General features: G+C 47.0%; 14 protein-coding genes across 14 annotated transcripts; 8 read left to right on the top strand and 6 right to left on the bottom strand.

The window, feature by feature from the left end:
- Positions 1–192: 192 nt before the first annotated feature.
- N7509_012535 (SRPBCC domain-containing protein) lies at positions 193–802 on the bottom strand (the record flags this gene model as incomplete). The annotated part of the gene is made up of 3 exons (XM_056637172.1): positions 193–447; positions 516–668; positions 743–802. 3 exons carry the CDS (start codon positions 800–802, stop codon positions 193–195), a joined length of 468 nt encoding a protein of 155 aa, XP_056483202.1.
- Positions 803–1,362: 560 nt separating this feature from the next.
- Positions 1,363–2,998, bottom strand: N7509_012534 (succinate--CoA ligase subunit beta; the record flags this gene model as incomplete). Its single annotated transcript, XM_056637171.1, has 5 exons — positions 1,363–1,452; positions 1,510–1,631; positions 1,684–2,438; positions 2,493–2,589; positions 2,920–2,998. 5 exons carry the CDS (start codon positions 2,996–2,998, stop codon positions 1,363–1,365), a joined length of 1,143 nt encoding a protein of 380 aa, XP_056483201.1.
- A 1,592-nt stretch (positions 2,999–4,590) lies between these two features.
- N7509_012533 (uncharacterized protein) lies at positions 4,591–5,096 on the top strand (the record flags this gene model as incomplete). Its single annotated transcript, XM_056637170.1, has 3 exons — positions 4,591–4,618; positions 4,734–4,909; positions 5,025–5,096. The coding sequence occupies 3 exons, from the start codon at positions 4,591–4,593 to the stop codon at positions 5,094–5,096; spliced, it is 276 nt and encodes a 91-aa protein (XP_056483200.1).
- Positions 5,097–6,149: 1,053 nt separating this feature from the next.
- Positions 6,150–8,176, top strand: N7509_012532 (uncharacterized protein; the record flags this gene model as incomplete). Its single annotated transcript, XM_056637169.1, has 10 exons — positions 6,150–6,407; positions 6,469–6,570; positions 6,623–6,667; positions 6,727–6,743; positions 6,806–6,908; positions 6,967–7,350; positions 7,398–7,524; positions 7,585–7,704; positions 7,768–7,959; positions 8,013–8,176. The coding sequence occupies 10 exons, from the start codon at positions 6,150–6,152 to the stop codon at positions 8,174–8,176; spliced, it is 1,512 nt and encodes a 503-aa protein (XP_056483199.1).
- A 543-nt stretch (positions 8,177–8,719) lies between these two features.
- On the top strand, positions 8,720–9,488 carry N7509_012531 (DNA damage-inducible protein 1; the record flags this gene model as incomplete). The annotated part of the gene is made up of 2 exons (XM_056637168.1): positions 8,720–9,240; positions 9,302–9,488. The coding sequence occupies 2 exons, from the start codon at positions 8,720–8,722 to the stop codon at positions 9,486–9,488; spliced, it is 708 nt and encodes a 235-aa protein (XP_056483198.1).
- A 749-nt stretch (positions 9,489–10,237) lies between these two features.
- On the top strand, positions 10,238–11,709 carry N7509_012530 (Serine/threonine-protein phosphatase PP-Z; the record flags this gene model as incomplete). The annotated part of the gene is made up of 2 exons (XM_056637167.1): positions 10,238–11,491; positions 11,557–11,709. 2 exons carry the CDS (start codon positions 10,238–10,240, stop codon positions 11,707–11,709), a joined length of 1,407 nt encoding a protein of 468 aa, XP_056483197.1.
- A 368-nt stretch (positions 11,710–12,077) lies between these two features.
- On the bottom strand, positions 12,078–13,159 carry N7509_012529 (Kelch repeat protein; the record flags this gene model as incomplete). Its single annotated transcript, XM_056637166.1, has 2 exons — positions 12,078–12,922; positions 12,994–13,159. The coding sequence occupies 2 exons, from the start codon at positions 13,157–13,159 to the stop codon at positions 12,078–12,080; spliced, it is 1,011 nt and encodes a 336-aa protein (XP_056483196.1).
- A 291-nt stretch (positions 13,160–13,450) lies between these two features.
- On the top strand, positions 13,451–15,735 carry N7509_012528 (Zn(II)2Cys6 transcription factor; the record flags this gene model as incomplete). Its single annotated transcript, XM_056637165.1, has 5 exons — positions 13,451–13,510; positions 13,578–13,684; positions 13,755–14,550; positions 14,616–15,400; positions 15,474–15,735. 5 exons carry the CDS (start codon positions 13,451–13,453, stop codon positions 15,733–15,735), a joined length of 2,010 nt encoding a protein of 669 aa, XP_056483195.1.
- A 212-nt stretch (positions 15,736–15,947) lies between these two features.
- N7509_012527 (FAD-binding monooxygenase) lies at positions 15,948–17,540 on the bottom strand (the record flags this gene model as incomplete). Its single annotated transcript, XM_056637164.1, has 6 exons — positions 15,948–16,131; positions 16,211–16,355; positions 16,405–16,552; positions 16,611–16,904; positions 16,973–17,228; positions 17,299–17,540. Coding segments are annotated over 6 exons (1,269 nt in total), but the record flags the coding sequence as incomplete, so codon positions are not given.
- A 2,088-nt stretch (positions 17,541–19,628) lies between these two features.
- N7509_012526 (uncharacterized protein) lies at positions 19,629–21,480 on the bottom strand (the record flags this gene model as incomplete). Its single annotated transcript, XM_056637163.1, has 4 exons — positions 19,629–20,006; positions 20,051–20,163; positions 20,236–20,363; positions 20,441–21,480. 4 exons carry the CDS (start codon positions 21,478–21,480, stop codon positions 19,629–19,631), a joined length of 1,659 nt encoding a protein of 552 aa, XP_056483193.1.
- Positions 21,481–22,042: 562 nt separating this feature from the next.
- N7509_012525 (uncharacterized protein) lies at positions 22,043–22,813 on the top strand (the record flags this gene model as incomplete). Its single annotated transcript, XM_056637162.1, has 3 exons — positions 22,043–22,191; positions 22,258–22,485; positions 22,543–22,813. The coding sequence occupies 3 exons, from the start codon at positions 22,043–22,045 to the stop codon at positions 22,811–22,813; spliced, it is 648 nt and encodes a 215-aa protein (XP_056483192.1).
- A 618-nt stretch (positions 22,814–23,431) lies between these two features.
- N7509_012524 (uncharacterized protein) lies at positions 23,432–23,824 on the top strand (the record flags this gene model as incomplete). Its single annotated transcript, XM_056637161.1, has 1 exon — positions 23,432–23,824. The coding sequence occupies one exon, from the start codon at positions 23,432–23,434 to the stop codon at positions 23,822–23,824; it is 393 nt and encodes a 130-aa protein (XP_056483191.1).
- A 656-nt stretch (positions 23,825–24,480) lies between these two features.
- On the top strand, positions 24,481–26,096 carry N7509_012523 (Amino acid/polyamine transporter I; the record flags this gene model as incomplete). Its single annotated transcript, XM_056637160.1, has 3 exons — positions 24,481–25,166; positions 25,318–25,952; positions 26,050–26,096. The coding sequence occupies 3 exons, from the start codon at positions 24,481–24,483 to the stop codon at positions 26,094–26,096; spliced, it is 1,368 nt and encodes a 455-aa protein (XP_056483190.1).
- A 200-nt stretch (positions 26,097–26,296) lies between these two features.
- On the bottom strand, positions 26,297–27,571 carry N7509_012522 (Zn(II)2Cys6 transcription factor; the record flags this gene model as incomplete). Its single annotated transcript, XM_056637159.1, has 1 exon — positions 26,297–27,571. One exon carries the CDS (start codon positions 27,569–27,571, stop codon positions 26,297–26,299), a length of 1,275 nt encoding a protein of 424 aa, XP_056483189.1.
- Positions 27,572–27,835: the final 264 nt, after the last annotated feature.

Genomic DNA, 27,835 nt, shown 5'->3' with positions numbered 1-27,835 from the left:
GTAGTTAAACTCTGTCCAATCTCAAAAATGGTACACTTTCAATGCAGTCCAACTCTCTCAAAATATAACACAATGGGTAATCTCTCAAAATACAAAACAAAAAACATAAGAATAAATGCGACCGGCCGATCCATACCATGCGCCACCAACGGGCAAGCATCGACCCCCTGCTCGCTCAGATCACACACACTACTACAAACTAATGCCACTAGCCTCTCGCGACTCGGCCCGACTCTTGAGGTCCTCATTAAACTTCACAAAATCCGCCTTCATGAATCGCCCCAACAGCGACGGGGCCATAAGAAAAGACAAGGGCCCGCGTAGATCCTCCGACTGCGTGAAAATCGTGGCCGCCCCGTCCTTTGCGGGCTCCATCTTAAACTCATGGCGCCCGGCAACTGTAAATACCGGCGGGCCCTGCCAGGCGAAAAGATTCTCAGAGTTTTCCTATCGATCGAAGTTAGCAATCAATTGCCTTGCACTGTATTCCGAGAACCGTTGATCAGTATTCCTACCTTAACCTCTGCGGTGAACTTCTGCCCCTCGATGTTGGCATCAACCTTGTCGCCGGGCACAAGAGAATCCGGGGCCTTGGACGAGTCATCGTGCACTGCTAAGCTTCGGATAAACCCCTTGTGCCACTCTGAAAGGCCGGAGAAGTTGAGAAGCTGGAATGATGGTCATTTGGTCAGCGTCGTCACCCCTTGTTTTCCATTCGAGATATGTCCCAGGGATCACGAACCACTTCCCGCACCCTGGATGGCGGGGCGGCAATCTCAATACTGCTTTCGTTTCTGGGCATTTTGATACGAAGATAAAAAATGTAAATTATGAACGAGAGAGAGGAAGAAAGAGAGATTGGAAAAAGTCAAATCCGAAGGGGAGAGGAAGGCTGGGACTCTCTATTCCCCTGGGACGTGGTGCGTGCGCGGAAGATCTACTATGCTTATTGTGTGACCCACCCCTTCTCCCGGTTGGTTGAAACTGGTGAGATTTATAGGTAAAACGGGTATCCCCGTTTGCTTGGGCCTGTTTCAGCTGGATGTACTGTCAAGTCCACCACCAATGGACCAATCACGCTGACCTTGGGTCGAGAGTTATCCAGGAAGCCTCTCAGCCCTAGGAGGGAGAACGGGTCTCGGCATCATCAATACTGACCTCTTCGTGTCTGGCAATTTGAAACGTGTGCCCAACTTACCTTGAGAGATTTATTACTCAAATGTACATAGAGGGAAAGATAGGATATCCAATCATAGAAAAAAAAACAAGAGAGCGCAAAGCGGTGTCCATGGTATGTCGAGCCTTTCAACTACCGCCAATTTTGAAAGGAAGGCAAGAATAGTAGAGCATGCATTTCTTAGATCATGAAGTTTCGGTGAGTTTGACAATCTTTTCAGCTGCTTGATCAAAGTCCGCCTCCACAACAAGATTATCCAAGCCGGAGTCTTGAATCTAGAAAAGTTAGCCACGGGTCGCCTTAGGATCATTCCGTATTTCCGGGAACCATACCAATTTCAATCCCTTCTCGCTATTTGTTCCCTGAAGCCGGACAACCACCGGCACCTTGAAGCCTCCAATAGCACTGGCCGCAGAAACTATAGATTCGGCAATCATATCGCAGCGAACGATTCCTGAAGCAGATCAGCAGAAGATCCACCGCCTCACACATGTGCATAGACTTACCACCATAAATATTGACAAGTATTCCCTTTATCCGCGTATCCCGTTGAAGTATATCAAAAGCCTTGGACAAAGTCTCCTTCGTCGCTCCACCACCAACATCCAAAAAATTAGCACACTTCCCACCACAAAGGGTAACGAGATCATTAGTCGCCATCGCAAGACCAGCCCCATTAACAACATTCCCAATATTCCCCTCGAGTCTCACATAAGAAAGACCCAGCTGAGCCGCCTGGTACTCATCCTCCTCACCGGGCTCCAGCTCCTCCAAAGCAAAAAGCTCCCGCTGTCGAAACTTGGCCGAATTGTCAAAGTTGAACTTTGCATCGAGGCAGAAGAATTCGTGATCTGGGGTGCGCACGAGTGGATTCAGTTCTAGCAAAGTAGCATCTTTTTCTCGGAATAATTTCACCATCTGGTGCAAGATGTGCGTGATTGGCGCCATTTCCTTATCCGAGAACCCGAATTGGGCTTGGATGTAGGAGGTTATTTCGGGAGTTATGCCGTGGTACAAATTGAACCAGAATCGTTGGAGTCTGCTTGCGTTGGATTCGATATTGACGCCTCCGTCGTCGGATATTAGGAGTACGGGCATGTATCGGTCGCGGTCGAATGTGATGGCTACGTAGAATTCGTCTGCGATGTCGACGGACTTGTAGATGTAGAGCTTGTTCACTAGGAGGCCTTCGGGAGGTGTTTGCTTTGTGGTTAGGTTATAGCCGAGCATATTGGAGGCACTTTCGAACGCTTCCTTTGGTCTGAAAGATGTTAGATCTTGGTGTATTCAAGTTTCTGCATAGAGGTGAACTAACGAGGATACGATGCGCACCCCGCCTTTGCCATCGCTGTTGAATTTGCCTTTGCCGCGGCCTCCGGCGAGGACTTGCGCTTTCACCACCGAGGGTGCGTCTATTGGGGAGTGTTAGCCGGTAAAATGCCTCAAATACGCCGGCAGTAAGCATAGACTGACTGATGCTAGAAACAACATCCTTGGCTTCTTGCGAAGTGGTGACGACGGATCCCTGAGGCACGGGAATTTGAAACTGTCGACGAAGGGTAAGACTCTCTCGTCAACATCCGAGCTGTGGGGAAACTATACATCCTTGAGTAGTCGGTGGGATTGATATTCGAGAAGGCTCAGCCTCCGCAACTGCTGTGTGAATGGGCCGCGATGCTAACGATGGAATAAGTATCTTGTTGCTGATCGGACGCCATGGAGGTGGGGAAACAAGCTCATACCCCTTGCAAAAATCGCGAGAGGGAATGCCGACCGATCATTAAGAATGTCCGAGTAAGCCTTGGAGGGCTTTGCTAGCATTCATAACGAAATTATTGCCGAATAGGCGAATCGTGGTGATTTTAAACGTTCGGGCCTGGCGATGACATCAACACTGAAGTCACTTGGGTAGAGCCAAATACGGGGTTGAGGGTGTCACTAGGAAGCTTAATTGGGATCGAGTAAGTGGTTCAACCCCGGCTTTTTGTTATTAGTCATTAGGTTTATATAGTTAGTGGTTGGTCCATTCTAGGCAATGTGTTCCGTTTCGTAGTAACATAGTAGAATCATCTAGGAAGCTTTTCCAACCTACTGGCCCCAACTATCCCCGAAATACCCACAATAGTCTACTGCCATGGCTTCCCCGGGTCCCGTATCGAAGCTGCATTTTTTGAAAGCAAGCAAATACCTGTCCACGTTATCATTATCGCCCGTCCAGGAATGGGGTGGTCAATTTTTCAACCCGCAGATCGAGCTCTCGTTTCTTTTCGTTCTTTTTTTTTCTTCTCCGCGCAGTTGGTTGGGTTTTATAAGATGCAATTCAACTATCGGATACATGGATACCGTTTAATTGAACCAGATAACAGGCTAAGTGTAATGGAAAGTGAAAAAAGAAAGGGATAAAAATTGCGTGTGATAGAGGGAAAAAAACAATTGCTTAACCGAACTTTGATATGAAATCCTTAATCTGGAAAAAAAAGGGCGCATAGAATATTTTATTAATTGTGGTGGGCCAGTGAGAAGTTAAAAGGTAGGTGTATCTACCAGAGGGGCCTGAAAGCCGCCTTACACTCCGTATTGGGACCGTACGTCGAGCCTCCCATCACTGCCCCCCCCGTTAACTATTCTTTCTTGACAACACCTTATCCTTCCCATGGCCCATACATGAAAATGTATTCGTCCTCTCCGAATTTGCCAACGCGTGGGGCTTCTTCGCTCCTATGGTTGGCTTTGCTCTTTGCAAAGTCTACCCATGGACATCAGCCTGCTATCATACCTCCCAACCTCCCATGTTATGACTGTTCTGGAAACCATGGTGCATATTATACAACGTGCGTACTGCATCATGTCCTCCAAATTTGAAATTACCTTGTTCACTTATTGTTTTAACAGCAGGGGGCATCACATTCCAGCTTAGTTGCTTTTATGGCGCTGGAGTTCAAGACCTTCCCAACCCTCCCACGACGGCTACTCTAAAGGAATGTGCCGATGCTTGTGCGGCCCAGGAATCTCCTGTTTGTCAAGGTGCAGACTGGAATCCAAACACAAAGGTCTGCCATTAGAAAGATACCCACTTTCCCGGCCAGGGAGGTATGATATGGTACCAGTGGAAGCCAATTGCAGCGCGGCCAGATCACTCCTGCCCATCCCAACGCCTCACAAGCGAGCTCTCCAACCCTGATGAGATCGGCAAGCCCCAATGTCCCGATGGTACATTTTCCCGATAGGAATTCCTCTTCTTATCTTATATCTGCTTACACGACCATCAATTGAGTAGACAATGGAAAGGTGATAAAGTTTGCAGACGGTACTCAGTTTACTTTCATCTGTTGTTCCAAGAACAAAGATGGAAGCCAAGCTGAGACCACATCCGCACGTTTTATAGCATCGTCTTTCAAGGAATGCGCTGAAAGATGCTCTGTGACATCTGGTTTGCCAGAGGTATGTCATTGAACCTTTTATGATGTTTACAATATCGATGTATGAAATTTTCATAACCACGACCTTCATAGCGTTGTGCGCACTGTAGGAAAAATCACGAGAACAGATCCCACAGGAACATGCAGACTTTACGGCACTGGAGGATTCGCTACCGGAGAGCCATCAGATGGCTCTTTGGACTATGCCTATATCAGCAACCCACTACCCGTCAACTCGCCTAACCAACTGACTGCTATGTGTTCCACTAAGTGTCCAGGTGCTGATGGAGGTGTGCATAGATCAAATTCCCGAGTAAGTGCCATTTCTACCTCTGCAGAAAAGAAAAAAAAATACGGAAATCTCACAATCGTTCTAGCTCTTTCTAATGAATTGTGGCAAGCGCCATAGAACTCAAATATCTCTACAGGACACACAAGATACATTCGAAGATTGCATTGATGCCTGCTTCTTGATGTCCAAATGCCATAGTGTGGATTAACACCTGAGCGGTAAAATCTGTTCGTACGGACAACACCTGGGGCCGCCTGAAGTTTCAGCTAGTGCAAACACCAGTGCCCACTCTGTAGGGTGTGGGAATGCGTGTAAATGCGGCGAGAAGCCATATAAGCCCTCTTCTCACGGCAATTGATAAGCGCAAGGTGGTCAGTAGCTGTATAATGCTAACTGCTAGTATCCCTTTCGCAACTGAAATCCTGGCGGCTACTATTCATGAATCTGTCAGTTATTTTGATATCGATCTTGTTTCCTTATCGAGGTAAAGATGCAACCTTTGCCTCCGACTTCATTCTTTCAAAAGTCGCTACAGCTCATGCGTCTTTTCTTATATCCCGGTCAATTCCCGGGCAGTAATATCTGGGGATGTACGACGGCGCTCCATAGGGTAGACAGTAGTTGTATAGAGGGATATTTTACAGCGACGTTGCAAAAGTTTGAAAGCTCCTGTTGCCTACCATTATCGACCGCATTCTCACGTTAGACCAGTAGCTACAAAGACGGAATAGATTGGCTGATCTACTCCATCTCAGGTAGCTACTATAGTCCACTTAGGTAGGCGGAGACCAGGCCGGTCAACAAGGGCTTAGAAACTTTTGCTACGCCACTGTAAAATAACCCTCTATACAACTACTGACCACCCTGTGCTTATGGAGGGCCGTAGATGTGCCTAGTAGCTCCAACCTCAAAGTTGTATATGTATGTGTAGTTGATACATCCAACCTCGGTCCAACTTACTGGCCGTACATTTTGCCCAAATCAGGCAACTTCGGTCCATCGCGAGGTTTCCGTGCTTTGCTCCACGTACCCCGCCATCGGAAGTTGCTACTAGTTACTAGTTACTAGTTACTAACGACGAGAAGACCCCGATCTCAAAAAGAAAACTGCTCGCTTTGTCTAAAGTCCCGGTAGCGGCCCGTTTTGGCCGGTCGGACCCTGCCCTGATTTCTCCCGCAAATCTGTACTCCAGCTCAACCGAGACTCAGCCATAACCGGAGCTCGTCTATCACCCCCAACAGGCGCGTCAGAAAACCAAACAATGGCGATCCAGCACGGAATTGACGTCCTGAAAATTGATGCCAGGCACCTCCAAGGTCTTTTGGAAAGTGGCAGGGTGACAAGTCTCGACCTCGTCAGACAATATGTCACCCAGATCCAGCGTCACGACAGCAAGCTTCACGCCATGATCCAAACAACATCTATCGACTTACTCGAACAGACAGCTAGATCACTCGACCAGGAGCGAGCAGATGGCAAGATCCGGGGGCCACTTCATGGTATACCCATCACGATCAAGGTGAGTGAGGATCCACTTGCGACCGGGGCCTAGGCCACGTTGTTGATTCCCCTTTTTCTAGGACAACATTGCCACTCATCCAAGCTTTGGACTTCCGACTAGTGCTGGGAGCTTTGCGCTCTTGAGTTCGAAGCCTCGCAGAAATGCCAAAATTATCGACCAAGTACGAGAAATATCGGACTGATGAACGGGCGGAGACGCTGATGATTGTTTAGCTGGTTGAGGCGGGGCTTATCATAATGGGAAAGGCGAATCTAAGCGTGAGTAACCTCTTGGGACAATCGATGCATACAAGATGGTGGTTCTAATAGTGTACTAGGAATTTGCGAATGCCCGGTAAGAAGGATCAACTACCGAAATATTATCTTCCCGACATCCTTTGCTGAACAAAATATCAGAGGTACCAACATGCCGAGTGGATGGTCTGCCGTTGGTGGCCAGTGCCAGCCTGCCTACGTCCCTACTGGCGTCAATCCACAAGATTCTACCGAAGGACACTCCGTGAGAACTCACATTCTAGGCGTACGCAAACCTCAGCGCTGACAACTAATCAATTTAGAATCCCTCAGGGTCGTCCGGTGGCTCAGCAGTTTCCGTGGCCGCTGGGTATGCTCCTCTTTCCATCGGTACAGAGACAGATGGATCGCTTGTATGCCCCTCTGGCCGAGCAGCTCTCTACACGATAAAGCCAACTATCGGTCTCGTTTCCCAAGAGGGAATAATCCCCATATCAAACCATTTCGATTCAGCCGGACCGATGACCAAGACGACGCATGACCTAGCGACTCTTTTTGATGTCTTAGCTTCGAAAGGCTCAACGGACTCTTTTACCGCCAGCTTGACGGGGTCGTGGTCTGATATTTCGGTTGCAGTTTTGGACCCTTCGATATGGAAGTATCCGAATACCCTCACGAAGCCTGCTGATGCTGCAGAAGCCCAAATCGTGAGTGTATTCATTGACTCGGAAGGCCATGTCTAATAAGACAATAGATTCGAGAGATTCACAGAGCGTATGAACTCATCCGACCAAGAGCAAAGAAATTTGTGGAGAATGTCGATTTGATCTCGCCTGAAGAGTTTGAATTCGAAGGAGAAAATAGCGAGCTTTTGATCTGGTGTGAGTATAGTCCGAAGATAATCAACCTATTGAGCAAGCTTTTCTGATTTAGAGAGACAGTGGCGGATATGAAACGAAGTCTCAATGAGTATCTGGAAGACCTCGAAGAGAGTGAAGTCCGATCTCTTGCCGAAGTGATCGAGTACAACAACAAGCATGCGGATGTCGAGCTACCCCCAAGTAAGAGCGAGACGTCTATTTTTAATTGATCAAATGCGAAGTTGCTAAACTGAATTTATTTAGCCCACCCAAGACAGGACTTTTTCATCGAGTCAGAAGACCAAAGAACCTCCCCAGCCGAGTACGAGCGACACCTGGCGCATCTCAGGGAAGTGGCAAGAGATCGCGGATTCGAGAAAGTCTTCAAAACACACGGAGTCGATGTTGTAATCGGTCCGACCGACAGTGGCTTGAGATCCTTGGCCGCAGCTGGAGGTAAGAATTTATATCAATCACTCCATAGCTACACTACTAACCTGAATGATTAGGGTACCCCGTCTGCGGAATGCCTCTTGGGTACTTGGATTACAATGGACGAGCCTTTGGAATGTCAGCTGTGGCACGGAGAGGTCAAGATGCTCTGTTGGTGAAAGTGATGAGTGCATGGGAAGCGACATTGCCTCCTCGAAAGACTCCACGATGGCTGGAATAGGCTAGTGGTGTACGTCAGCCAGTTCAATATCACGACAACCGAGTCCGAAGACCGATGGAATCTCCAGTTAGTCAAATTAAGCCTAAAAAAGCTCCAAGCAAGGGTGGGTCTCCTGACTCGGCCGCTCGGTTTCCGGTTGCTCGCACCGTCCGAAAATCCGAGTATGCTACATTCGGATAGGCATGCCATTTTAAACATATAAAGTAAATGAAATACCTATTGCCAGCTTAGGCCTCGAATAATAAGCTCTCTCTTAGTATTAATTGACCAAAATACTGCGGGGTTTTGGAGTTTTGGAGCGGGTGAGTTTTTCATGCTGCCGTGCGGGCGAGTGCTAGACTCACCCGCATATGCAATAAAAAGGAGCTTGAAAATTTCATGATCATTGTTGACTCGTCTTCAGAACGTGAAGAGCAATTAAAAAATCGATATTTTATTTGGATATGCTAGCTGAGACGAAGTGATATCGAATCGACATCGGATCCTTGCCCAACACGACACACGCATTCATCCAGAAGTGGCCTCGCCGTGTCACCATTCAAAATGGCAGCTTTCCAGCCGCGCGTCCCAGTGACATTTTATGCTGTCTTATTGATAGTGTCGCAACAGATTCAGATGGTCGCTGCATTGCCGACCTTGACCGCGAGATCAGACACCACGGCCTCTGACGGTGGTCTTTCGCAACCAGAGAAAATAACTCTATACGTTGTCGCGGCAGTTGGTGGACTATTTGCTATTATGGGGGGTGTGATTTACATCTTGCGTACACGCCATCTGAATGAATGTCGAAATCAATCCCAGAAGATGACACAATCTCTTCTGAAAACCCTCCCCATAGTCCAATACAACAATGGCAATGGGCACTGTCCAAGCATGCGGGCATCAAGCATCGGCTCCGATGATTCCATGGATGAGAAAATCGAAAAGCAAAGGAATACAGCCTGTCCGATCTGTACGGATGACTTTATTGAAAATCAAATGCTGCGCATTTTGCCATGTGAACATCAATACCATATGAAATGCATTCAAGATTGGTTGTCCCGGGGTTCGAACTGTCCAGTGTGGTATGAAGAAGAAAATATTTCCAAAATATAGCTAGGAATTATTGCTAATATGTTTTGCTAGCCGAATTGAATTGACTTCGCCGATCAAAGAAAGATCTGCAAAGCATGTGGATCCGTCAGACGTCGAACAGACATGCTATCCGCAAACATATCCGCGAGCAAGTGATGGACACGCGAAGAAGCTCCATAATCGCTTGCTGAGACATCTTTATAGTGTCGGCTTGGGGCAGCACTATAACAGTGCTTGATTACTAGTATACGCTGTGTACGTAAATGTTTAATGAATCATGATTATGCTTCTAAGGTAGGGTTACATTGCCCCCGATATGCGTCATCGAGTCAACAAAAAAAATCTCAAGATATGGGAAAACCAAACCCTACCTTAGAAAATCATAGCAATCGATAAGATATAGATAAGCTATCCACAACGACCCTAGGCAGCCTCGGCCAAAAAATCAAAGCCATCTCATTTCCAGCCTGCGTGATAATGAGTCAAGCCAAGTGATTCTAATCAAGCATGCCAAGGCACTATTCTCAATCTGTACAACCACTTTTTGGGGCTAGACTGCGAGGCTATGTTCAAAAAAACTTTATATAAGCGTCACATGCAGAATAAGAGGGAATTAACCTGTCCATTTGTAGATCCTTGTCCACTCCGCCAAGGGTCTGCCAAGGATCCCCCTCGTAATCCCCGCGAAAGAGTGGCGGAAACCACCAATGAACCCTGCCTGATTGTTAGCTCTCGCCGCCCCCGCTCTGAAAGCCTGATGTCAGAAAGAGGGCGGAAAATGGCGTTGCCTACGAAGGCTGAGCTCTCTCCTGAACTGAAATCCCATCTCAACCAGGGAACTTTACAAAACAATCCCGCGGATCAGCAACTGACGCGACCTTCCCAGTACGACTATTCCCTCACCAATCTTGACGAGCTCTGTTGCAACACTACTAGTATTCCTTATATCTCAGAGCCTCCTCTGAGACCCCTGCAGATATCCCGCCCATGCAAGTTGACGGCCAGCGGGAGCGGAAAGCTGCAGCAATGACGGGGCGGAATGAACCCTTTCTCGCAACCAAGCCTCCCACCAAGCACCCAAAAGTGCTTGAGGATGTTCATGCCGAGCATAGCAATAAAAATTTCGCATCGCAAGGAAATGAGCCCAATGTTGGCTCCCCAAAGCAAAATGCGTTTTCTCTCACCAGTCTGTGGAAGAGAGGGGGGCATCACATGCGCCGCTTGAGTAGGCCAGAAAACACTCAACCTCAATCACCCAAGCCAGCCTCATCGCCCACTCCAGTCGAAGCGCCCTCGCCTAAACCAGAGGTGCAGCCTGAGAGAGATCCGTCGGATTTAAATCCAGAGATTTCGAGCGTGCCGATTTTGAAAAAGAGCAATGCGTTCGACCTAGACTCCATTATCTGGGACGAATCCTCTGGAAATCGCAAGAACTATCAAACCCCCGTCGACCTTGACAACATTATCGCCAGGCTCTTGCAGGTCGGACACTCTAAGCCTACAAAGAGGGTCTGCATCGAAAACGCCGAGATTATTGCAGTTTGCGCGGCTGCACGCAACCTTCTTCTGTCACAGCCGATCCTGCTAGAACTGGACGCCCCCATCAAAATCGTCGGTGATATCCATGGTCAATACCCGGATCTCATTCGACTATTCGAGCAATGTGGACGCCCTCCTCTATCCAACTACCTTTTCCTAGGAGACTATGTCGACCGCGGCAAACAGAGTCTTGAGACTATGCTTCTGCTTCTATGCTACAAGCTTAAATACCCGGGCAATTTCTTCCTGTTACGAGGTAATCATGAATGCGCCAGCGTCTCCCGTGTCTATGGATTCCATGACGAATGCAAGCGAAGATGCAACATCAAGATCTGGAAGACATTCACCGATGTCTTCAACTGCCTCCCGATCGCTGCGATAGTCGCAGAGAAAATTTTCTGTGTCCATGGCGGTCTTTCACCTAATCTTTTCGACATGAACGAAATTCGCAAACTCACACGTCCCATCGAAGTGCCCGAACACGGTCTTCTAACCGATCTTTTATGGAGTGACCCCGCAAATATCAAAGACTGGGGACCCAATCCCGACCGTGGCGTTAGCTGGTGCTTTGGGAAACCGGTTGTTGCGAAATTCCTCAAGCGCAACAATTTGGACCTAGTCTGCCGATCGCATGCTGTTGTGGAAGAGGGATATGAATTTTTTGGCAATAAAGGCCTTGTTACGATTTTTTCCGCACCGAATGTGAGTGTTCTCTTCCGTGGAGATTGTTATGATGACGTATAGGCTGACATCGTCTTTTTCAAAAGTACTGTGGTGAATTCGACAACTGCGGGGCCATCATGTCCGTTTCAAAAGAGCTTCTTTGCAATTTCGTTATGCTGAAGCCACCGAATTGGAAGCCACCGTCCAAGAGATCTGCAAATGTCAAGGAATCTACTTCTAGAGAGAAGGCTCTGTGAGTATCTATATTATCTATCTAGATAGCCCTCCCTTCCCTTGGAGCAATTATTAATCGTTCAACAGTCTTCGCCAAGTGACTTGGAAAGTGTCACTTTCATAGGCTCGGCCTGGGTGCATATCTTCTGGGATTTATTTGGCGTTTTTCTCCGACCCCAGAGGGTGGGACTTAAGACCTGTTTCTCATACCAAATTGTGATTTTACGTTGATATGAACACTGCATCGAAGGGAGGAGTTTGATAGCTAGTTTCCATAATTCAATAATTGCTCAAGTATGTCGAGCGAATCAATAAGTAGCACGTCTAAAAAAGCAACCGGGCAAATAAGCAAAAAAAAGATCACCGTTGAGTGACACCATTCATTCTCGCATTAGCGGAGATTGATAGTCCACACGTCTCCCAATCGTTCATTCGACTCTCCTAGCCCACCATGAACCACAATAGTGTTTTCACCGGCAACATCGGCATCAAACCAGCCCCGTGCGAAAGGAATCTCGGAACCGTGAACAATAATCTCTTCCCATTTCTGGCTTTTAATGTCAAACGCCCACATGTCCCGCAGCATCTTCCCCGCTCCTTGATGACCCAATGAGCTGGGGTCACGTTCGCCAAATAATGTGACCAAGAAAGACCTCCCTCCCAGACGAATCGGAAGCAAAGAAGCCACACTTCGCGGGGTCGGACCCGAATTACCATCGGGCTGATACGAGTGCGAAGTCCAGGTATTTGTTTCAGGTGAGTAAATATCGACACTGCCCCCCTGTTCCGAATTACCGTCGAATCCGTTCATTCGATACAACTTGGCATCGGAAAATGCGATCGAAGTACCTCCACGGGGAGGATCGAATGCTGGAGCAAGCTCAGTCCAAACTCTTTGGGAAAGACTAAATGCCCAAAGGTCGGCTAATCTCCCTGTTTCTGGGCAACCTGCATGGAGATAAAGTGTATCCTTCCCGTCGCTAGCCATGCAGTGATAGCTCCGAGCTGTGGGAGGCGTACGTGAGATTAGGTTCGATGGGGAAATGCGCGACCAGATTGCTGCGGACGGATCGAATTCCCAAATCGCACCCTCCTCTTCGATAGGAGCCATCCCGACACCTCCTCGACCAGAGAAAACGTAGATCTTCTCATTGAGAGTACACGAGGCAGTACCGACACGAGGAGATGGAGATTGGGATGTCGCCGGTTTAGAGGCAATGGTGGCATTTTCTGGATCTTCGAAAGTGGGGTTTAGTACCATGGTCGAATTTCTGGCATTTACCTTTTAGCAACACCTTTCAACTTACCACTGTTCAATGAAACGACGTGGACATCATTGTCGCGAGGCTCACGCGGTCGCAGCTCTCCACCGAAAATATAAGCTTTATCGCCAACAACGGAGACAATTTGTGAGGAGCGACGAAGGATTTCCTCTTCCAGAAGCTTGTGGCAGTTAGCAACGATTCTCGACATTGTAAAGATGGGCGCTAAGTAGATTTCCGTGATGAAAGCGAATGACAAAATACACCAGCGTCAGGGAATCCCTCTTCTATAAATAAAGCATTGGCTTCGTTGGATTGACAGATCTACCGGAGCTTCTGGAGATTCTGAAGGCTCCGGAAGACCTCCAGACTGTATATTTGTGGGGCAGTCATAAAAATGATCCGCGAGGCAATCTGAGGCGTGGCCTCCGAAACCGCCGGAACCTCCGAAGTCCCCGAAAACCTCCCTCCGCACTCTCCTCATCGACCAAGGCCGATCATCATGCCTCCGAAAAAGGCTTTTAATCCAAAGAGGGCCTGTGATATCTGTTACGCCAAGAAGGTACGTTGCCGTCTCCAGTATATCCGCGACATTGACCTCTTTACTGACTATTGCTATCCCCATCCAGACTGTGTGTCTGTTACCTACACCAGAAGGCCCCTGCGAGAGATGTGTTTACCGTAACCTTGAGTGCACATTCGATCGAGAGAAGCCCTCGAAGAAGCGGCGGATTAGGTGTGTGATGCCACCCAACCTTTTCCGGGTTGAAAGCGTACATATTCTTACGTTTAACACTCGACTCTAGGAATTCCTCTAGCAATGCATCAAGCGAGTCGCAGGCATTAGCTCAACGAGTCAGACAGCTTGAGAATGCTCTGGCTATCAACCAAGCCGATCCGAGACCGGGGGAGTCACGTTGCCATATTGCCAGCCCCAAAGAGCCAGGAACAGCCGCTTCATTGGCAGCTAGCTCCTTAACACGTGGTCGGAATGGAGTAGTCCTTTCCACAAGGTCCCCATGCTCATTTCTATCATCAAGTACAGTGACCAATACCTGCAGTCCGGTCACTGCGGATGATAGCGCCGGAGTCGATGTTTCAGCTTATCAATTGGGACCAAACTGGTTTTTCAATGGTATACCGATCTTCTCTGAAGAAGGAATTAAGTGGCTTTCGGCAAGAACAGACCAAAATGTCAAATCGGAAGAATTTTTGATTCCCATAACTGACCCAAGCGCGCTTTCTCTTATTGAGTCACCTGGAGAAATATGCCATTTGCCAGACCAAGATGAAACCCGACGAATATTGAATGCCCTTTTCGAGTCTCCATTTAGACTGACATTCCCAGTCATAGACGAATCTTTATTTGAAAGAACTATGCAAATTGCTTACGACCCTGTGGATAAAAATATGGCATCTGCCACACAGCTCGCTGCCAGGGCGTGCGTTTTGGCTGTTCTTTCTATCACAACTTGGTCAACTGCGTCACATCAGAGTACCCAAATTCTAGACAGAGAAATGTGTGCTGCAAAGGCCCAAATCATCCTGGTAAATCTGGCAGAGAATATCAGTTTAGACACCCTCCAAGCAATAATTCTGCTAGTAAGTCGAATCTACTGCGCCTTTTTCTCGACCTTGATAAGATCTCCTCTCACGCCTTGCTCAAGCAACTGCAAAAAAGTTTCAAGGGCCGCTGGAAAGGAGCTGCTTTCTTCAATTCTATTTCGTGTCGCATGATCTGCTCTTTAAGGGGCCATATCTACACCTCGCCAAAATCAGATCGTGAAAGTACTTTTTCTGAACGCGAAAGAAATCATACTCGAACATTGTTCTGGCTATGTTATATGCTCGACAAGGACGTTTCACTTCGCACTGGAAATCCACCACTCCTCACCGAGACTTATTGCGATCTTACTGCACCAGTTGGTACAGAAGATTGTGCCTACTTTCCGACAACAGATCTATCTCCTGAGCTCACCAGTCCAGCCTCTAGACCTCTCGCTCCCCTCGCTTCTAATCTTTCGGGCGATACTTGTCTCAGTCACATGAAGGAGAAGGTGTGCCGTCAATTATTTTCTGCCCAGGCCATGAGATACAATGATGATCAACTTCTTCTTAACATAAGGCAACTGGACGATGAGATTGAACGCTGGCGAATATCGCTTCCAAGTGATGTCCGCCCTGCACTTTCTGTCTCACATAATTCTTTACCGCATTCAGCTGAAGGTGATATACAATTAATTGCTCGACGAATGTCTCTACAACTGGAATATCACCATCTTATGACCGTTGTTCACACGACAGTCAGAAAATGCACCCCCGGTGATGCGAATGAGTCCGAAGGCCTTCATGCCGTTGTCCATTCAAGCTTCGATTTATCACTCGAGGCGAGTCGGTCAACCATTTTGTGCCTGAGATTCCTCCTCAGCATAATTGCAGAGCAATCCTTTCCGTAAGCACGATTTTTCAATTTGCCTTTTGGCCGTTTCAATAAGAGACGTATGATACTAAATCTCGGCATAAAGATTTTTCACGTCCTATTTCACTACCGCCGCACTGGCGATATTTCTTGACATAGTCATTCATCCACTTGGGCCCCAAGCACAACTCGATTTAGAGCTTCTCATGTCGGCTGCGAATACTATCAAGTCCATTCCGTCGCAAAATCTCGCGCAGGATGAGATTATCCTCGTGAAAGAGAAAAGCAAATTTGTGATGCGACTGGTATGGCTTGGAACCTGCGCAATCACCAAAGCAGATCGGGAGAAAGATTTCGTCAATTCATAGTTGAACCGATTCAGCAAATTTCATGGGTAGAGGAAACTACTATCTATAGCATCTGGGAAAATTTAAGCTTTTGTTTACCGTGAATTTGAGATTTAGAAACCATCGGCAACACTGTAATTGAGGATTTCGATCAAGAGTGATTCTAACACGTCAGATCTAAAAAATAACCGACAGATTTGATTGAAAAATTCAGTCGGAGTATTGTAAAGAGTCTATTCCTGAGCCTCGTTACCCTCAAGGTAGGCATCCCACACTTTGGATATGTCGTTCTTGTAGATAAAATCCTTGTCACCGTAGAGAAAACTATCGATCTTACTCTTCAAAAATCCATCGAAATCAGTGCTTTCAGCTTGCACTTGCTGCAGCTTTTCTTGGACCTCGTCTAAATGTCTATACCTGCCAACCAGAAAAAGAAGAATAATTAGAAACGGGAAAAGAACCAAATGACCCTGGAACCAATATTTATAGCACTCACATCCTATTGTAATACGGTGACCGGATCTGAGAAAATATCTCCAGAGAACCCGACAGAGGGCGACCGGTGAATTGTGTGAGCTCGAGTGCTCTTGCTAGAATCCATCCATCTTCCATTGCGAAAGTTGCCCCGGAACCAAAGGCCCCTAAAACATAGATGAATAATAATTCTCGGTAACAACAGGGAATACTCACCCGAGAGCGGATGACTCGCATCTCCAATGAGTGCAACTTTGCCCCATCCAGTGATGTGATCGAGACGCGGGCCAGCAAATCCAGCGAATTCCCACCATTCACCCTCTTCAACTGCATCAACTGCATCTCGGACTCTTTGATCGAATTCCTGAACCCCAATTAGGAATAATGCCCATCTTTGACGTATGAATACCCAAGAACCATACCTTGACGCGGGACGCGACTTTTTTCGTTGGCTGCCGGAATGCCCAACCCACGGTCTTCCCGGGAATCTCGGGCTCATGGTAAGACCGTACGGTTATTTCAAATAATGGATCGGCATTTTCAGTCTCATCATCCACATCGGAGAAGTAAACATGGCCAGCCTTGCCCCACCACCAGGCGGTTGTGGATGTGATCTCAGGGAGGCTAACTAGACGTGATTTGGGAACAAGAACCCGAAATGCCGTGTTACCTGTGAACCGAAGCTTGTGGTCGGGAAACAGGCATTTTCTAACAGCCTGGTTTTTTTTTAAAAAAAAGATTCAGCCCGAAGAAGCACATTTGAGAACCTCGATCTCCAACTAACCGAGTGAATTCCATCAGCTCCCACCACTATATCAGCGCGAACCTCGGTTCCATCCGCGAAGGTCAACCGTACACCTTCATTTGGCAGGTCATCAAGATGGACAAGCTTTTTGCTGTACTTAATGATGCCCTTAGGAACCTGGGCTAAAAGCGCTTGCTGCAGTCGGGTCCTACGAGCGCGAATAGCTCCACGCTGATCAACCGCAGAATTTTCCGGGTGTTCGACTACACTCAAGACCTTACCGGTATATGCATTTCTGAATTCCCAAGAAGTGAGAGGTGTAAGACTACTTCTTGTTGATTAAACCTGCTAGAAAGGTTACTGACCTTTGATGAGTGTTGGATTTGGAGCCGCCCTTGACACCACTACTTGCCCCAAGCAAGTCCAAGATCCTCCAAGCGTTGGAGCTTAGACTTAAGCCAGCACCGGCCTCTCGAGACTCAGAATGCTTCTCGTAAAGGGTCACATCAAGAAACGGTAACTCAGAAAGTGCGATAGCGGTTCCTAGCCCCCCCAGGGCCACCGCCAATAATAGCCACAGAGGTGAGAGTTTGCCCGACCATCTTGCCTCTGTGTGGTAACGTGTTCAAAGGAAACGGAGGGCTTCTACGAGTTTATGAAGAAGATGACATGGTCTCGGATGGTTTTATTTGTTACGGTGGTCGCAAACCAACCGTTCGATTGTCACATAGCACGCCATATCAGAACTTGAACGTGCCATGCGCTAACTAAAGATATCAATCCTCCACTCCGCTCTTCCGAGATTCCCTAGTCGTCTGCTAGGAGCACTAAAAATCCGACAAAAATTAAGCCATAGCAAGGCGTGGGAATGAAGCTTGATATTTTGCAGGCTTTGCTTGGGAAATTTGAAATCAACTATAGCTACTGGATCTCATAAGCCACCCATGTGTCACTATGATTGGCGCGCCGGCATCTGCGGGTACCGTGCCATGGTAATAAAGCAAGTTGTATTTATAGGTTCTTTATAAATAATTCGTTTCATCTATCTGCTTTGAGTCTAAGATCCTGCTTCGATGCGACCGGATCTCCACAACGCACCTTCGCCGCAAATGGACCCTTTGAAGCTATGGTCTCGGCCTGGCATTTCGAACGTGAATAAAATCCATTTTTTTAATAAAATACATCGCATTAATATCTCGACCAGAACATACTAAGAATCAAAGAGAAACATTCGCCACTCCCAATGCTATTCAAGTCCTTCAATGAGAAAGGAAAGTCGCTTAATGTTCACGTTTCGGTTCTTTCATGCGGGTATTCTGAAACAACCAGAAGATCAATGAATATTCATTGAAGTTCAACTCCTGTAGTACTATCTGACGTGACCCGCTGTTTTCATTCAATCATGGTGCTCCCCGAAGCCAGCAGATCCGTTCATACTTGACAACGTGCGGTGGTTCAAGTTTGATATTTAAAATTTCTTCGAAGACTGCGCGACACCAAAGAACCGATCGCATCGAGTTTTCTTTTTTCCATAGCAGCGCTGAGACATAGCCAGAATGGGAAGCTTTGCAAAATTGCTTCTTGCTTTAGGCGGAATTTCGATTCATACTTATATGGTCACTGCCTCCGAGTCAAATACAACTCCTTTTAAAAGAAGTCGAAATGACACTCTCGCCAAAGTTACATTCCAGCTAAAGCGGCAGGTTCTCTGGCTCGACGGTGAATGCACTTGCGCTGTACTGAGAAGGTGTTGCAACGACCCAATAAAAATCGTACATGCTGAAAGGAAATTGGTCGCAATGAACCCCTTGTGATCTTTGCACGTTTTCTTCTCCCTAGAGAACCATTTTTTATCCTGTCTGCTTCCTGTTGTAGTTCAGAGGAATTGATTGAGTTATTTATTCCTGAGGTGATACAGGAGGCTATATATACAACGAGAAGGTCAAGTTGATTTGCAATCAACTTGATTCTTCGTATATGCATCCCGGGATGATTTCCGATGTTGCAACTTTGTTCCTGGCCTGCGCAAGCCTTATATCACAACACCATCGTATCAACGTCGCAGAGACGGATCAATATACATGTGGACAAGCAGGAGGGACTGTGGAGCACTTCCTCTTTCGATGTCGGAAGTGGACGACTCACCGGACGGAAATGCTGCATGATCCCCAAACCCACCGAGGCAACATATTTTTTCCTGGGCGGAAAAACGCCTCCGAATGGCCGGAACTGGAACCCGAATTTGGAAGCAGTGCGAGCCTCAATACGGTTTGTAATCGCCACGGGCCGACTCGACGCCGCTTAAACGTGTCGACCAACACAAATTAAACCTACCCCGCCCCAACCCCAATCTAAACCCCACCAACCACCTCGTGCCAGAGACGATAGACGAGCTTCAATTGCCGAGGATAGGATGTTGAACACTTGAAGAAGCGCCTTCAAGCAAGTCTACTAACTAAACACTAACCCACAAGGACCCGCTAAGATATTGACATCCGAGACGACATACTGAAACGAATCTTGTATGGGCTCCAAGGAGGCACAGCATTAGCCAAGGCGTGTATATTTAGATCAGGGATAGTTACCCTTTCGGTTTCGCCGCCGGGCATTAATGAATTGTGCGTGTGTGTTTGTGTGTGTGTAACTGGTTCAACGCAGACAGAGCCTGGGTGGGCACATATCCTTAAGAAATCCCTTACACGCTCGATTCGCATACATTCTCTACTTGATGGTCTTGACCTATTTGTTTCTCGTCGCCAGCGATATGAGATGATTGTCGTTTCTTTGTCAATTCCATCATTTCTTTTGCAAATGGGGATCGTTCACGAATTGCTGGGCCATGGCGATAAAAGTAGTATATGGGTACCGTGACGAGTATAGAGACGCAAGCGAGAATCGTCGAAGCGTATTCATATGAGTGCGTATCGCCGATATTCTCAAACATTGGTGTAGAGTACATAGCCGCAATTCCAGCCAAGAAGTCACGAGCAAAGTCATTTCCGGCTGTGGCAGACGCTGCGTATGCACCATAAGCAGCAACGGTATAATCAATAGAAGATTGATAGATGGAATACTTTGAAAGGTCAGTTATGTCTTCAAAAAGGCACACGGACTCACGTTGGCAATGCCGATGACCACTGTGAAAATCATTGGGGCAATCCAGTGGACCTGCGGCGGACCAAGACTTGTCCATGCGAATCCAAACAGACCGATAGGCAGACACGGAATAACTATCGCTCCCATCCATGTGATTTAGCTTCTGCTCAGTGCGACGAATATCAATTAGAAAGAATTTAACTGACCATAGAGAAGCCACCACAGGCGAGCTTCTGGAGAGACGGATTCAGAGCCATACTTTCGCCGCCTTTGCCTAAACATGTGAATAGATGGTAGGAAGGAAAGATAAGCAATAAAGTATCCTATAAGAAGACTAGGTCATAAAATTCTGTCAGAATAGAAATCTCCATTTCAGGGTCGCTTTGTGCCAAATGCAATAGAAGAACTCACGGAATGAAAGCAAGGCTAATTTGAATTGTCCCGAACCCCCATTGCTTATAGATTGGCTGGAATCCTTGAAGAAATGTGAAAATCAAGGAGTCACTAAAGCCGCTTAGCAAAGAAAGCCACATCACGATCGGCTCGGTGAGTAGCATTTTGAATGGTCGTTTCCACACAGCCCAAATGTCGCGCGGCGATAGGGCATAGCCGTAAATCTCATGGGGTCCCCAAATGTTGATTGCTCCCGGGCCAGCCTTTCGTCTCTTCTTTGCAACTCTGTCAAGTATGATGGTAGCTCGGGTTTCCGGAACGAGAAAGAAGTGCATTATTTGAACAGCACCTCCAGCAATGAGTTGAACCCAAAAGATCCAGATCAAGGGCTGTCGCACTTCCACGAAGCCGCCTACCACCGCACCAACAACAGATCCACCAACAGAAGACAGCACAAGAAATGCAACGGCATATTCTTGATCATCGGGCTCCCACATATCTGCAATAACTCCCAATGTCACTGAGCCTCCAGCTGTACTCAGTCCCCCAAGAAAGCGCACCACTATGTAGGTACCGAAATTGGGGGCGAAAGCACAGGGAAATTGCCATATGTTCACAAGGAGGAGACTAAGCTGTTGGGTTGGCCATCGTCCAAGCTCTTCACTCCATGGAGCCCAAAGCTCACAGCCGAAGGCATAAGCGCAGAGGAAAGTCAACTGTGGGATCCTTGCAACCTGCTCACTGACATTATGCTTCTGGGAGATCGCTTGAACACCGTTGGCATAGAGACTCGCATTCAGATTCATCGAGATCTGAATGCAAAACATCACGCATAAAATCTGCCATTTTCTCCACGTGGGAAAACTATAGCCCAGATTATCATAAGCTGCTGCTTCCGTCAATTCCTTCTTTTCGCCATTTTTTGATTCAGCATTAGCTCCACTGTTGCGGCTCTCATCTTGATTGTTGCTTGGTCGAGATGTCAGCTCTGGATTCAGTATAGAATTGTTGCGATCGTCTTCGGAAAGCCGACAAGTTGCTGCCATGATATTGTCCATATTGATGTTGATTATGCTATTATATAGCATTAATTCTGAAAGACAGTATCTTGGGGGGGGATCCTCGTAGCTAGGCACTAATTGTAGGATGACAAACAAGTAAAATGTATGACGCAGCGGGGGAATAAAACCATGGGAAAATGTGGCCAAATACAAGATTGGTTACCACCGTACCGGCATGGGCCAACACCAATATGGTGAATTAGTCCGATGACACCGGAAACAATGCCTGTGCATAATTTCTTACACTAGCAAGCTTGGGTTGGGTTTTGACTTTGGTGAACCTGTTGAAGATCCGGTCACTGAGATTATCACGGGACTGGGATCACGTGCATACATCTTTAATAATTATTTAGGCCTCGCCAAAACCCGCCCTGCGACGTATATCTCATCCAAGGACAAGATTCATGTGCTAGCGTTGCTAAAGCTCATAGTCTTATGGAGACAGATATCGAAAAGTATAACAGCAAGACATACGCATGAAATGGCTGTGATAAATTGAGGCAAGGTGACTTCATATGTATTAGCTCTGGGGCACCCCCGATGCCAGCAGCATTACCAAATGCTGTCTGCGGACCACAAGTCCCAGGAACTGCACGTCCAACAGACCCCAAGGGTGGGCGAATCTCGGTTCTCTAAACCCATGTCCTGCTGGGCAATGTCTATGTTTCCCTACATTATGAGCTTCGCGGATGATTTTAACGATTTTTAGTGTGACCAAGGACAGTGTCAACCTGGAGCAAATTCCTGCGGTGCTGCAGTCGGCCCTGCAGTCAGTTCTACCACATCGACCACGGCTGCTGCCACCACAACAAAGTCAGTATCTACTTCATACACAACCATACGCATCACTGCGGATACAAGCAAGGAATCTACAACTACAACTACGACAAAGGCCAAAACGACAACGACTAAATCGAAAACCACAACCAGCAAAGGACCTGAGAAGACTGGTGGCTTATTTTCCATTGCAATATATAGTTCACGGGAATGCTCAGGCGATTAGTATGTAGTGGAAGGTCCCATCCTTGGCACTAACGATAAATGCCTTGGAATACATAGTGGGCTATCCAGCATTAGCACTGGAGAAAACACTTGGTGCAAGTGGTACTTTGATGGAGGATTCAACTCCACAGACTGTGATTCCGGAGACAAATTGGAAATAGGCTCAATTTATATCACATCTGGTTCATGCAACATTTATGATACGGAGGACTGCCAAAGCAACGGCAAGCTTGGGGGGTATGATTCTGGTATTTATACCAAGTGCCATGCTGTGGATAATGATGCACCCAAAACGCTTGGCGGGTTGAAATGCTCTCACAAATTGTGACGGAGGCTCTCTTGTGTCTGCTCTACATTTAGTGTTATGGAATTTGGCTATTATTTGAAATTGCAACATAAGCTTGACGACGAGCGAATATTCACGCGTATCCACTTCTTGATGAATGTCTCATTTAATTTGATAACCTATTTTCCCCGTCTCATTAGCTATTTGACCATGAAAGTGGTGGAATTTCTTGGCGTCTTATCATTCAATGGTCAGAATTCTTTCCTATTGCGGTAGTTTACTGACCCTGTGTCAAAATATTTGCCACATCCGAAGATTCCTGCGATCTTCGGATAAGAGAGAAAGCAAGGGAATACTATCTTCTAGTTGATGTGGGGATCACGAATGATCGACTTCCTAAGAAGAAAGCCAATCAATGCTCCATTTCCAATCAATCCTGCATTTCCAAGCATTATCGCTTTATCCAAGCGGTTTTCATACCACCCCACCTCGGGTAGCCCAAGTGCGGAGTACGGCAGGGATCGTTACAATTCATACCAGGACTCTATATAAGCAAGGCGAGACACATTTCTTAATTAGCTGTGAAAGTTCTTGCCAATTCCCTTTTCAAACCTTCCTCCAAAACGAACTCTGCCTACTTGACGACGAAGCCACCTCAAAATGCAATTCTTCAACTATCCCGGAACCGAGAGTAACTCGGAGGCATTTCATTACTCGCAAGCCGTTCGAATCGGGAATATTATCAAGACATCTGGTCAAGGTGGCTGGGACGAGAAGGGAAATATTACCACCGACGTGAATCAACAAGTCGCCATCGCGTTCTCAAATATCGAAAAGGCTTTGAAAAGCGTGGACAAGCGTTTGTCTTGGGAAAATGTCTACGCAGTGCGCAGCTATCATATCAATGTGGAGGAAACATTTGATATAGTCACAAAAAACTTCAAAAAGATAATCCCCGGGCATAGACCCGTTTGGACCTGTGTGGAAATTGGCAAACTTGGAATCGAAGGAATGGCTATTGAGATCGAAGTTGAAGCGCATTTTCCCTATTGAACTTAGGAAAGCTTCTCTATTATCCTACTCATCAGTGGATTTATCGTTGCTGAAAATGAACTATATGTGTGAACTATTTTTATGGATTTGAGCTTGCGAAGTTTTCCTAAAATCCTCGGGATCACTTCCCATGATATTTGTTAGAATAAAGAAATGTAGAAAAAGAAGTGTTCCGCGTATAGACCCGGCTGAACCGGCAAAATGGCCCGTAGGATATGCCAGCAAAAAGTAAATGCGGGGGTTAGCCGCACGCAATTCCCGACTAACTGTTTCTGGAAGGTTTTTGGGCATTTTTGTATTTGCCCCTGGTACACTGACCGTAGGCGAAAAGATAACCGAGCCAGGTCTCTTAAAATCACTAATGAAATCGCCCAACCCCGCAATTACCCCTCTGATAGCGAAATGGTATATCGCTACCGGAAAACTTGAATATGATGACAGTAAAAGATGCCGACGTAAAAGGATCCTGTTTGTAGTTTAGGTTTGACTTTCAGTACTCGGCCGCGGTTGGTCCGAAATATTGCCTTCTTCAGCATAGGGTGAAGCTTATCTTGGGCAAGAGAGAGACATAACGGCTGTATAAAAGGAATCTACTATTCTCAGAAGCAATATCCAGAATACTAGAGAACATCATTGATTCCATTTAAGGGTAAAGAATGGAGAATTCGAGCCCCAGCCTCAAATCGCTCGAAAAGAGAGTTAACCCAGAAATTGGAGATTACCAAGATGAACAGCTTTACCAATTGGGGTATACACCCCAGTTGAAGCGCACACGAAAGCTATCCACTATGGTATTCATGTCTCTATCAATTGCGTCAATCCCGTATGGAGTCGGTAGTTCGTTGATGAACGCTGTCTATGGCGGGGGTCAACTATCATTGTTCATTGGATTGCTTGTCGTTTTGGTATTGGACTCCTGTGTTGTCGTCTCGCTCTCGGAATTAGCATCCCGATATCCAACTTCGTCTGGTGTTTACCACTGGTCATTCCGCCTACTAAAGTCGAACAAAAATCGCGCTTTCGTTTCGTTCGTTACCGGCTGGATATGGCTTATTGGGAACTGGACTATATCTCTTTCCGTCAATTTCGGCATCGCATCCCTTATTGTCGCCACTGTATCGATCTTTTACCCTGACTGGACAGCCTCATCATGGCAACTTCTACTCATATTTTACGCCATATGTCTCGTCACATTTGTCATCTGTTTCTTCGGTGACCACCTACTGCCGCTAATTGATACCCTCTCCGCCGCGTGTTCTGTGGTGACTTGTATCGCATTTGCCATAACCATGGCTGTTCTGGCAAAAGCAGGTCGACATGATGCTCAAACAGGTCTTGTTGGGTATGATCCAAGTTATTCTGGATGGGAGGAGCATTTCACGTTTTTTATTGGACTCCTTCCCCGGCTTATGCATTCTCTCTGCTCTTGGGATGACAGTATCCATGGCAGAGGAATGCACAGATCCTTCTACGCAAATACCTACTGCGATCAGTTTGGTACCTGTTGTCGCTGGGATCGCCGCAGTGATTTTCACCTTGCCGATATGCTTCACTCTGCCGCCACTCGCCGATATTATCAATGCGCCGTATGGCCAGGCATTGCCATACATCATCCACGTTGTAACGGGATCACCGGCGGCATCAATTGTGCTCATGGTACTTGTCCTATTGGTCGCAATATTTTGTTCAATCAGCATCACTACCACAGCCGGGAGATGTACTTGGGCATTTTCCCGGGATAACGCCCTGCCATTGTCGCATTTATGGTCTGCGACCGTGAAAGATAGTCCGCTATCGGCTTTATGCCTCGTGACTGCAATTGAAATGCTCCTTGGTCTCATTTATCTTGGCAGCACGAGTGCATTTACTGCTTTTGCGTCAGTGGGGGTTATTGCCCTTGCAGTGGCCTATGCTATTCCTATTGCAATCAGTCTTTTTGTTGACAAGCGCGTCGAAGTCAGCCAATCTTGTTGGAAGTTGAAGCCAACGATCGGGAAAATTGCGAATGGTGTTGCGCTGCTTTGGATCGCATTTCAGGTCGTTCTATTCTGTATGCCGGTGACTTTGCCCGTGAACAGTGAAACCATGACTTACGCTTCGATCGTTTTTGTCGGCTGTGTTGGTTTAAGTATGTTATGGTATCTTTTGTATGGAAGAAAATGTGAGAAAATCTTCTATTTACTACTTTTTCTCTCTCGAAGATTTACTAACTCGATTCTCCTTAGATTTCAAAGGGCCCGTGGAAGAGATCGATGGTACAACACTCCAATAAAGGAAATTGAAGCATATCTCTGACAATTCGTCAAATTCGGGATAATACTATTCACTCGCATTTACTTTAGAGTAGATTACATCAAAGAACCAATACATCCCTTCCCAACGAAGAGAATAAAACCTTCCAATCGCCCTCCTGCCGATCAGAAGACCAAAGCTCTTCCAGAGCAGCCCGGATACTTAGTAATGAGTTGAACCTTATCGTGCGAAAGATCGAGTCCAACTTGCCCAGAATATGACTTTGGTGGTCGCTGGTAAATGAGTGTGCCCCAACCACATAAAGTGGAAAGACGATACAGTTATGTGCTTTCGAGTCGGGGCTAATAGCTTGAATACACCCATGCAGAAGCTGACATGTTGTTGTACGAGGCGATGGCGAGGAGGTAACCCGCAGACCGCGCGATAGAGATAAATCAAAGCGCTGTGTTGGAATGCCCTAGTAAATGCAGAAGTTTGGTTGGCTTTCTCCAGTTCGGATTTTGAAAGCGTTTCTTCTTCTGGGCAGCCGAAGTGATCTAGGCTCAGGACGGAAAAGCTGGGTTGGAGACGTCGTTCGAAGTCTCGAACTTGATCAATGTGTAGTTTTTCCTCGTTAGCTTGGATAGATTGTCGATAAAATGCCATCTCTGCCATTGTTTGAAATATGACTGATAGATTGACGCCATAGGGCTGCTTCTCCCACCAAACGGGTCCACGCTCGATTTGTTGCCAGATTTTACCCGGGAAGCATGGTGCTCGGTCGTCAAGTAGAGCTCGAGTGAGATCCGTTGAGGCGAACTCGGATAGTAACATAAGAGGGGTCTCCTTTTTGCCCTCACCCATAAGTGCATCAAGCCCTCCAAGTTGTTCCACGATCGCCTGTACACCAGCCTGGTGGCTAGCCGTTGATGCAGACTGTTCTCCACAGTCTATGAAACCGTCGAGAAAATATAGCAATAATACAGCAACTAGTAGTCTAGATAAAGACTCATTGTTGGAAATATTTTGATGTAATTGTTGTCGGACGGACGTTAAGCAGCTCAGTCTTTTTTCGCTTATGGACTTCAACTGCTTGGGACTGTTATCATGCTGAAGCACACGATGCGCCTCTGCCAATTCGCACATTGCAAGCAGGACAGGCTCGAACTCCAGTGCAAGTGATATAGGGGGAGGACAAGGGTGGGTGGCGGTAGTGAGCAAGGGCCAAAGGGCAGCTTGGAAGTAGTCGAGTGATTTGAGCTCGCCCGAGGCCAGTTGAGCATCATGTAATTGGCCAAATAAAGTTGCCTTGGGTGATGTGCAGGCAGCCTGGTAAGCCAAGGGGGCGGACTTCGTAGGGCGAGAATTCCAGCGTACCAGAAGTTTGTCGAAGCTGCACTTCGCGCCCGAGAGGATACATCGACGACAACGGGGCTGTACCAGGTCGCATTTGACCCGCCGCTGCTTACATGGCCAGCATGAGCCTTGAACTGTCCGCTGGCGCTTGGGCGTCATACTGTGTACGGTCGCAATGGGTCTAGAGTGAATAGTGTGGTACGGGATTTGAGACCGTTGAAGGAGGATAAATTGTCGGCGTTGGGTGATCGTCTCTGTGAGTGAAGTGGCACTTCTCTGCCGATTCCCCGAATTAAGAAGGTCACATGGTCTTTTGATAAAGTAGGACCTGAGCTGCAGAGCATCATAAAGGACTGATAAGCATTTCTAATGACGAGGACAAGTAAGTTTCTTGGCGCGGAATCAAAAGCGGGGGTTGGTGCG

Source organism: Penicillium cosmopolitanum (genome assembly GCF_028827165.1).
Source record: "Penicillium cosmopolitanum strain IBT 29677 chromosome Unknown utg000011l:1.0-3548175.0:1.0-3550911.0, whole genome shotgun sequence".
NCBI classification, from domain to species: Eukaryota; Fungi; Ascomycota; class Eurotiomycetes; order Eurotiales; family Aspergillaceae; genus Penicillium; species Penicillium cosmopolitanum.
The sequence above is the reverse complement of the archived record's forward strand: the minus strand, read 5'-3'. Positions and strand labels throughout refer to the sequence as shown.